This window comes from Primulina eburnea, chromosome 1 (assembly GCF_022965805.1).
Source record: "Primulina eburnea isolate SZY01 chromosome 1, ASM2296580v1, whole genome shotgun sequence".
Classification (NCBI taxonomy): domain Eukaryota; kingdom Viridiplantae; phylum Streptophyta; class Magnoliopsida; order Lamiales; family Gesneriaceae; genus Primulina; species Primulina eburnea.
The window spans coordinates 116,075-126,291 of record NC_133101.1 but is presented as its reverse complement, the minus strand read 5'-3'; the positions used below and the strand labels follow the sequence as shown (position 1 = coordinate 126,291).

Sequence of the window (10,217 nt, the reverse complement as noted above, 5' to 3'; positions counted from 1 at the left end):
GGATTGTTGTTGGAAGTGTTTATTAAAAAAAAAGAGTAAATGTAATTTTTTTTTTTAATCTTTTTTCGAAATTTGTTTAAAAATTAATTTTTTTATTAATGTATTTTAATTTTCAATACAATAAAATTTATAATTTAATTAAATAAAAAATTTACGCGACACAATCTTACCCAATTCAACTCAATCTACATCTCAATTCATTCCTTCTCAATCTTCACAAAATATATCATTCTTCTCGACCCTCTGGCTAACAATGAGTCTACAACGTATTCGTCCACAAAAAATCGAACGAGAGAATCACGTTTCGATAAGAAATCAACTTTTTATTTTGAATTTTACTAGGTCGAACTCAACCTATGAATTCGACCAACTCGACCCAGGAGAGTGAGTCGATGTGTGAAGAGCTCGAGTTCGACCCAGGTGGGTGGAGGTGCTTGGTCGAGCTCTTCATAAAACATATAGCATGCAACTGATAAATATTAAATATATAAGTATGTATATTACATTTGGATATCTCAATGAGTACATCATATATCTCACTAAAACAAGCTGACAGAAAGTCTACTCGTCTGAACTTAGATAATACTAACATAATGAAATCACTATCTTGTCAGATCCAGAATTAATAAACTTATTTCAAATTTCTTCATAATGATCCTTAAATCACTATTTAAGTCTTTAGGATTATACATACGTCTGTCATCAGCCGGCTGATGACGTCTCGATCTGCGTATCCCAGTCACCGACAACTCCTCGAGTCGACACTAGTTTCGAAGCTTCAAGATACTAAGCTGTAAGACCTTGGCATTGAGCCTCCACCTCCACTCTGATCAACCAAGTTAGGGCAATATATCTTCGTGTGACCAAAACAATCACAATTGAAATAATCACATGTCACATTTTGAAATTTCTTCATCCATTGATTGCTTTCGCAGTTGCCACATTGTTGTATCTTCCTATCAAAACTGTGTACTCCTCCATAACCAAAAGAAAAGAAGAAAAGAAAAAGATACAGACTTCTAGCCTTCCACCTAGATCCCCGCCTATTTTTTGTAACATTACAATGATGATTTTTTCCATGGCATTCCAATTGCAATTAATTACTAATCGTACGTGATTTATTGTGCAACAACTTTTGTTTACTATTTTTTCCCATCGCGCGCATATTTTGTTCACACTTTTTTTTCTTTCGAATGTTATTCTCTTCCATCCCAAGAGTTCATTTCGTGTGAATACGTAACGTACATCTATTTAGACTAGTCGCTAAGGAAGAGAATACCTAGCGGCAATAGCTTTTGGATTGTTCGATGACAACGAGATAGAAGATAAATATCTAGGAGTGGTGGGGCAAAATTGGGTGATGTGTTGTGTTTCACACAGCCACTCTCTTATTATCCAAAAATATCTTCTTGACTAGAAATTGGAGACCCAGTTAAACTGATCATTCAAGCATCCAACGAAAATGCAGCAGGCAGCAGCTTTAACCCTATCATCCCCTCTCAATGTTCCCAGAATGCTCACCCCCGATCACTTCCCCAAGCCAACATGCTTTGCTTCGATCAAACCATTAAATGCTCTGGCAGTCAACTACAGCTCTCCGATCTCGTAAGATTATTAATTATCTTTCTGTTTTTGTTTGTTGTCTCTTCAAATCTTTCTTGCTTGATATGAAGGGTCTTTCCTGCGGAAGCCTGTGAAACAATTGGTGGAGATACCTGTGTGGCGGACGTATATCCCGAAATCAAACTGGAAGCAACCAAAACGCCACATAATATTGGTCGCGAGGCAGTTGATAGGGAGTATCTTGATTACACCACTGATGACAAGACGTAATAAGATTAACATCTATGTCCATTTAAAGTCTATATATACATACATGTACTTATACATTCTTTAAAATTACAGGGTGCTGCTAGGTGAGGCTTGTGATGTTCTCGGGGGAGAATTCTGCGAGTCTTCTTACCAGATGGGCATCTGTTGACTTATCTACTTACTTTGGATGGTGTATATCTTTTATACATATATGTACCCTCTCTCTATAGCTGTAAGGGTAAATAAATATTAGTTTCTTGTTACGTAACATCTATTGCCTACCAAAAGAATCATCCATTTTCATCTATCACTTAACTACCACTCAATCCACACACAGTTACCTGGGTCGATAATCAAGTTGATTTTGAATCGGAACTCTGGCTTTACGTCCTGACCACCTCCTCCCGGCATTGCTGCTGTGTTCAAGACAAACTTTTGTTATCCATTTAACTTGCCGAATAAGATTTAATCCATGTTCAGAAAGATAGATGATTGGCTAAAGAAAATAAATGTACCTTGGCACAGAGACAGACAGACACACGCCCCTCGAGCGGTTGAGGAACTGTGAAGACAACGTTGTTGTTGGTGGTGCGCTGTGGTTGGGTAGTACTAACATTGGCAACGAGTTAATTTGGAGCTGGACTCGAGCAGTAGTATTATCATTGATATGTGAAAATTAAAAGAAATTCAACATAGTATAAACTAATTAATACATTGATCAAGTGGAATAATATTCAATATATAAATAATAATATATTAGTTTGATCGATTAAATTTGATATAAGATGATACATTATAATTTTATATTTGTTGAATATAAATCATATACATATATATATATACATATATATACATATATATATATATATATATATATATATATATATATATATATATATATATATATATAAAGAGTAATATTGAAATTTTAATTCAATATTTGATTGAGATTGAATCAGTCCACAAAATTACAAACAAACATTTGATTGATTCTAGTCAACGTACACTACGAGCTGTCTAGTACATAGTTCAAATTTCACTACATGTATAACCATACAATAAATCTCTACCAAAAATCGATCACATCTTAATGTTTTTGAAGTCAAATCCACTTTGAATTTGATAAATACAAATATAAAGTTTAGCATCACATCATCAACATGTTCTAGTAAATCAACAAATCCGATCGTAAAGTACTACATTTTCAAAAGCCTAATAGCTAAAGTCTAATAGTATAATTGATCAGTGGAATCTTTTAAATCACAAATACTTATTTGATGATTAGAAAATTGGTCTGGTGTATTGTAACAAGTAAAAATTAGATGGCGAAAACTTGTGTGAGATGATTTCACATATCGAATTTGTGAGACGGATCTCTTATTTGGTTATCCATGAAAAAGTATAATTTTTTATGCTAAGAGTATTACTTTTTATTGTGAATATAGGTATGGTTGACTCGTCTCACACATTAGTATCTGTAAGACGATCTCACGTTAGATTCACTCAAATTAGATATGCACTCTACTCTAGGCAGAACATAAACAAGGAAAAAAAAACGAAGCCAATAATATATAGGTAGATGCAGTCGGGTCGGGTCGGGTCGGGTCGGTAGGAAATGAGACGAGATCCAGCTTGTCATGAATCGAAAGATGAAAGGTTAATGAACAATTACAATCAAGAAGTAGGCAGCACATGGGCTCCTCGCAGTCTACTCCTCCACATCAGTTACCCTCTGAAGATGAACAGCTACCACAGCACGACGAAGAGGAAGACGAAGAAGAAGAAGACGACGACTCCAGAACAACAAGAAGAATACCCATCGACCACGAAGCTCTTGTCAAGAAAATTCTTCAACAGGAGCCTGAAATGCTCCCCTTCCACGCCTCCGCCTCCCCTCTTTCCCCTCAGCTCTCCACTCACAATACCCCTCGTATTGCTCCTTCCATCAAGGTTTGGGACCCTTACAATGTCCTCGCTCCTCGCCCACCTCCCCATTCCAACTTCCACCGCTCCGATCTCACCACCGACGTCTATTTCATCTGCCATGGCGAGTGCCACATGACTTTGAGGCCCGATTTGGTTGCCGGGAGATGCCCTGATGCTGCCCTCACCCCCAACGGCAAACGCCAGGCCAGAGCTCTTGCCGTCTTTTTGAAATCTCAAGGAGTTAGATTCAATGCCGTTTATACCTCGCCTCTCGATCGGGTGCGTGCCACGGCGCTATCCGTTTGCCAGGTACAAATCTCTCTCTCTTTCTCTCGTCACTAACTGGTAATATCAAGTTGCTTTTCTTTCCACTTCTGCGATCACTACTACATGTGTTGATCTCATCAATTATGGCAAAATGAGATCTTTCTTTTCTTGGAGAACTTAACTAATTGAATTCTGAAAGATGTTTTTGGAAAAATCTTTAGCACTACTATCTTTGTAACCTGTGATTCTTTTGGACTGGTTGAGCTGCTGGGATGGGATGGCACTTGTTTCTTGTCTGTTCAATGTGAATAATATAACATACATTCATGAGTTATCAAATTATTACAGTGGGAGTCTGCCATTGGGAAATAGCTCAGGCTTTTTCTTCGTTGTGTGAAGAAAGGGATCTGGCATTTTTATGTCATTTAACATTCAACAAAATTATAGGGGAGAGTTCACGTTTCCCTACTGGTGTCCGTGCTCTACCGAAATTACCTGTGCGTGGCTAGGATATTACTGTTAAAAAGATGTCCTACTTCCTCTGAGTAAGTACTCAGAAATGATGATATGATAGAAGTAGGGTGTTATGGCTCTGAAAGCTAGCGTTAGTCTATTGCTGTAGAATCCATGCATTTTGAAACCAGGATCACACTTCCCTGGAATTTACTAAATACATCTTATCCAGGTAAATTTGACTGAAATGTCATGCATTATCATACTTGTCATCTTTTTTAAAATGTATTTGTATATGCTTCAACTTGATTTGTGGTATTGTGTGTATATCAATTTGGGATCAGTGGAGTTTTTGAGCTATTCGAAGTGTGAAGAAGCTGCTGAATGTAGCTCTTTTCTGGATCTGTAAAGGCTTGGCAACTGTGAAATGGTATTCATGAGTCTAAGGCTGTGCACTAAAAGATGCAAGACATGTTTCTATGAAGAGCCAATGCAATCTTTCTCGCAATAAGAGGACATTAGAACATCTATTCCTCGTCATTGTGCTTTTTGTTGCCTACAATTTTTTCAAAGACAAGAATTTCGGGGGATGTAAACCTTGATATCTAAGATTGTTTCTTATCATGGAAAAGTTGGATCGCCAATTACCAAGTGCCTGATAAGTGTGTGAAATAAATGCTTTTGGGTTTTACAGTAACGTTAACTCAATTAATGCTCACAAGTTTTACCAACCATTGCTTTTTGATTCAGGTCACTAAATGTTTGTTAATGAAGCCCATATGAGAAATATTAATCGGTGAACAAAATAATATATGCAGGAGTTGAATTTCTCAGAGGAACAGATACAGCCCTCAGATGCACTTGTGGAGATGAGTCAAGGGCACTGGGAAGGGTGCCAAAAGTCAGAAATTTTCACACCTGAAATGGTGAGCTTGATGGAGAGAACTCAGCCTGATTTTTCAGCACCCTCGGGAGAATCATTGAGACAAGTAGAATTCCGGATGGTTCAGTTTCTAAATGGTAGGATCACGTCATTTCCGGACTACAAATTTGGATCTGATTTCTCCCAACCAGATCATAATATGGACAACCACGATCCAGCACACTGGGAATCACTTCAGCAGAGGCACCTACGTCAAGTGGGGTTCCCAAGGAAGAAATCGGGTAAAAGCAGGCTTCAAATTGTGAGTTCCAGTGGAGATCACGAGGCTGATGATGAGATGTCCCCTCGAGAACCCCCCATTAATCAAGGAGGGCTCGTGGGTGACCTAAGTCATGTGAGGAGCACGAGCACGAGATATTCTTGTATTGGGATTTTCAGTCACTCGATTCCAATCAAATGTCTGGTGATGGGGGTGCTTGGGTGTAGTCCAGTAACGATGGATAAGATTTGCATAGATGATTCTTCTGTCACGGTGCTGCAACATTCATGGAAACTGGGTTGGCAGATAAAGAGATTGAATGATACATCGCATCTTAGGCTTCTTTGACTCCATCCGAATTCGTTTCCAGGATTGATCTTTAGTTGTATGCCAGTTGTTTGAGTCTTGATTCTTTCGCATAGTCACTTATATATGATTTGTAGCTTTACTTTGCAGCTTTTAATATTCCTTTCTATTATTGAGGTATCAATCTGCCTTCCTTTGTAAAAATTCAATTGACTGACCCTCGGACAAACACAGCTCATGGATATACACATCATTTGCTCTTCTTCGATATCAATATATACAATGCCGATATATGTTTTGGATGAATAATATTTGAGTTGAGATTATTATTATTATTTTGAAAATAATAAGTGGAGATTATTTTAGTTAAAAATAGACTGGCAACTCTATGTGTGTGTGTGTGTATATATATATATAAATAATTTATAAAGATAATAAGTGAAGTTGTTATTAGGATTAGATATCTTATTTATGATTAAATTATATGAAAATCTTTAATCATCTAAATATATAGGACATGTTTGCAAAAATAAATTGATATTACAAAGTCGGACCACTAGTGTTTTAACATTTATACATTGTATTTATATATATTATCTATTATTATTAAAGTGTAAGTTTTCATTGTTTGTTTACTAAATTATCATCATGCCTTATGTTTGTCTTTTGGTAGCTCGGGAAATAGGGGCAACCCAGATAATCATTTATTCAGACTCATAGTTGGTCATTTAGTAGATGAAGGGATCTCATAAAGTTCGAGATGAGAGATTGATAAAATACTTGAAGACTATTGAAGAATTATCAGAAAGTTTCAATGACTAGAGTGTAGAACAGACTCTAAGAGAAAAGAACACGGAAGCCAATGCCTTGGCTAAAAAGTCATCTTCTATAACCGAGGTGAAGGGTTGAGAATTAATTCAGCAAACCGAGCTTGTCTCTATGATAGGGGCATAAGCTCTTTGAGAAAAAAAACATGGTAACTCATCTGCTTGAATATATCTTGACCACTAGGTTACCCGAGTATCTCGACCAGTCTTAGAAAATCAGGAAACAAGCCTCTCGTTACGTAGTGCTAAGGGGAGCCTTGTACCGACAGTCTTATCTAGGCTCAATGCTCAAGTGCGTGTCCGGAGAAGAGGTCGAGTACATACTTAATGAGATCCATGAAGGGTATTGTGGAAACCATGTTAGACATTGATTCTAGCCCAGATATCAATGTTTGCTCGATTTTTTTAGCCAACTACGAATCTAAATTTTGTCAGAGTGGTCTGATCGTGCGAAGGGTGCCAGTGACATGGAAATTTTCACCATAGCCCGATCTCATTGATGAAGCCATTCCGAATATCTTGCCTTTTTTTTATCAACGAGGTCTAGATATTGTGGGGCCCTTCCCTATAACCCGAGCTCAGAAGAAAGTTTTGTTGGTAGTTGTGGATTATTTCTCTAAGAGAGTAGAGTCTGAGCCTTTGGCTAGAATTAAAAAGGAAAATGTGTTGAATTTTTTGTGGAGGAACACAGTATGCTTGTTTGGGTTACCAAAGAAACTGATATCTGATAATGGTTGGCAATTTCGGGGAAGCAGGGTAACAGCTTTTTGTGGAGAAATGAATATGGCACAATCTTTTACCTTGATGGCCTATTTACAATCTAATGGGCAAACCGAGGTCACAATTCGCTCCATCATTCAGGCCCTAAAAGCCATATTACATGGGGTCGGAAAGGATTGGGTTGAAGAGTTACCATGTGTTCTATGAGTTTATTGATCTACTCCTCGATCTGCTACAGGGAAACACCTTTCAGCTTGGTATACAGATCGAGACACTAATACAAGTCGAGATAGGGCAAACTTAAGCCTGGGTAGAAGCTTATCCGAAAGGAAATAATGAGCCCGCTCTTAGGAATCAGATATCGTTGAAGAGATAAGGGAAAGGGTTCTCAGTCGAACGAAAGCCTATCAGAGCCAAGTCATGCGAGCCTATAACAAATGAGTTCGTCCTTGGGATTTTCAGGTTGGTTATCTCATCCTAAAGAAAGTTAGGTTGACAAGAACTTTGGGAAAATTAGAAGCCAGGTGAGAAGAAACTTACAAAGTGATCCGGAAAATTAGCTCGCGAATCTTGTATCTGGAAGGCAGCCATGACCGATCTCTCAAAAGACCTTGAAATGCTTTTCAATTGAAGAAATATTATTCATAAGTTGTACTCGTTACTTGATTATTAATGAAGTTTATTTCTTCATTTCATTATATGTGTTAGTTGTTATCTTAAGCCTGGAAGGCAAGAGGCCCCGTCACATTATCTAAGTCTGTGAGGCATAAGGCCCTGACACGGGGAGGTATGAGGCCCCGACATGTTATCTAAGCCCAGGAGGTAGGAGGCCCTAACATATTATCTAAATACGGGATGCATGAAGCCCCTATTCATTATCTAATCCCGCATCCTTGTGATTCTATCTATCTACACTAGACATACTACTTCTATGGCCAATTGTTCAGAACAATCTGGGATAGCTCAGGCACTTTCCAATACTTAAAAATTATTTACAATTTTTATAGTTATTGGTTTGTAGTTTATTAATAAGGTAGTACAGAGGTTGGTGTGAGGATTAAAATGACCCACCTAAAATGACCCACCTCAAAGGTAACACTTAGAATGTTTTATTTATTTATTATTATTAAGAGAATGCTTGACTCCATTGGTTGGATTAATAACAAGAAGGGAAGACAAGTTGAAGATAAAAGACAATGTCATTAATAAATAAGATAGTACAAAGCAGGGATCAGGGTCAGATAAAACAAAATAAACCCAAACTACTTTCTCTATATTTTCTACTCTGTCCTCTTCGGTTTCCTTCTCACCTGTTTCTTCAAGCAACCTCGTTTGTGAGAGAACCAATGAATTATCAAAGGTGAGGAAGTCCTCCCTATCTGTCGGGATGAGACCGGCCTCCTCAAATTGATATCGGAAGTATTCAAAGCTGGTTTAAGCAGACAAGAGTCTTGTGCTTCAGCCTGGGCCTATTCGAGATCAGCCTGAGCCACTGCCAATTGTTGGAAGGTCACCTCAAAGGTAGTCCTTAGCTCGTCCATAACCTTATCGTGCTACTGACAGGATAGTTCGAGTTCATTCTTCATCTTGGTGTATTGCTCCATGGCTACCTGGGCCCGGTCTACTTCCTGTTTAACCAGGTAAGCGGCATTCACATAAGATTCTACCATCATGCGGAGACCCTACATAAGAACATGAGTGTTATGATGATTGATGTGATCCGAGTGAATAGGGTGAGTTGGGTCAGGAAATCTACCAGATCTGATAGAAAGTTCACGAGGAAAAAGAGCACAACAAGATGCTTGTATCCAACCAAGAGTGTAGGTCTCAAGCAAGGTTCTGGTGATATCCTGGAAACAAGTAGATAAACAAGTGAATGGGCATCTGAGGAGTATCCAGCGTGGCCACTCCGATGCTTAAGTTAGCAGGTGAAAAAACGAGAAAAACCAGTGTAGCTTTAGAGAGAAAAAATGCTACTGATGCAAAAATATCTCTTTAATGCAAATCAAACCTGCTTTTTATAGGAATAAAGATAATGATGGCCTAGTACCTACTTACTACTTATAGCCATTTGACATTGACTTCCTGTCATGCCGTTGTACCTTTTCCATCACGTCAAATCAGTACGATTCAGTCAGGAACACTTATCGAGATAAGATATCATTTGCTCTCAAACTCGAGTGCGGCATTGTTATCAAAACATCTCGGGTAGTGAGTCATCAGCCGGGAGTTCGCCCGAGAGCTCGGGCCTTTGGCTGCCTGGGTAAATGATGTCCCGGGCACTTACTTGCCTGACCACTTACTTGCTCGGCCTCTTATGATCTCTTTCTGTTGACCCAGTCTAATCGACATAGTCAATCCTCCAAAACACTAATGCCTAACCCCTCCCCTTCCAACAACTTCGTCACTTCAGCTCCCGCCGAGCTAGGAAAGATACAGTTGTATTCTCCTCGGTTCAATGTCACCTGTATCGCTTGTCGAATACTCAGTTGCGGTATCAATCGCATGACTGTCACTCCACTCAAAATCGTGTAATATTCAGGTCCAGATTTGTTCTTTTCTCAACCTTTTACATTTTTCTCTCTTGTTAGATCTGTTGTTTCACTCTATTTGTTTAGCTATCATTTCTCCCTTGATCCTGATTTATGAACAAATTTCTATCCATTTTCTTGTTTATTCGAGGTTTATATGGCGTGCGTTGTTTCGAGCCTGAATATGGGTTTTCTAGGTGTTTGGTTCTGCTCTCAGTCGTCAGCGTTATGTT

The 10,217-nt window shown here is 38.4% G+C and overlaps 2 protein-coding genes across 2 annotated transcripts; both read left to right on the top strand.

The window, feature by feature from the left end:
- Positions 1-1,402: 1,402 nt before the first annotated feature.
- On the top strand, positions 1,403-2,075 carry LOC140809783 (light-regulated protein 1, chloroplastic). The gene is made up of 3 exons (XM_073167509.1): positions 1,403-1,605; positions 1,674-1,829; positions 1,906-2,075. Exons 1-3 carry the CDS (start codon positions 1,463-1,465, stop codon positions 1,979-1,981), a joined length of 375 nt encoding a protein of 124 aa, XP_073023610.1. The 5' UTR covers positions 1,403-1,462; the 3' UTR covers positions 1,982-2,075.
- A 1,320-nt stretch (positions 2,076-3,395) lies between these two features.
- On the top strand, positions 3,396-6,110 carry LOC140824362 (uncharacterized). The gene is made up of 2 exons (XM_073185979.1): positions 3,396-4,047; positions 5,277-6,110. Exons 1-2 carry the CDS (start codon positions 3,505-3,507, stop codon positions 5,946-5,948), a joined length of 1,215 nt encoding a protein of 404 aa, XP_073042080.1. The 5' UTR covers positions 3,396-3,504; the 3' UTR covers positions 5,949-6,110.
- The last annotated feature ends 4,107 nt before the right edge of the window (positions 6,111-10,217 follow it).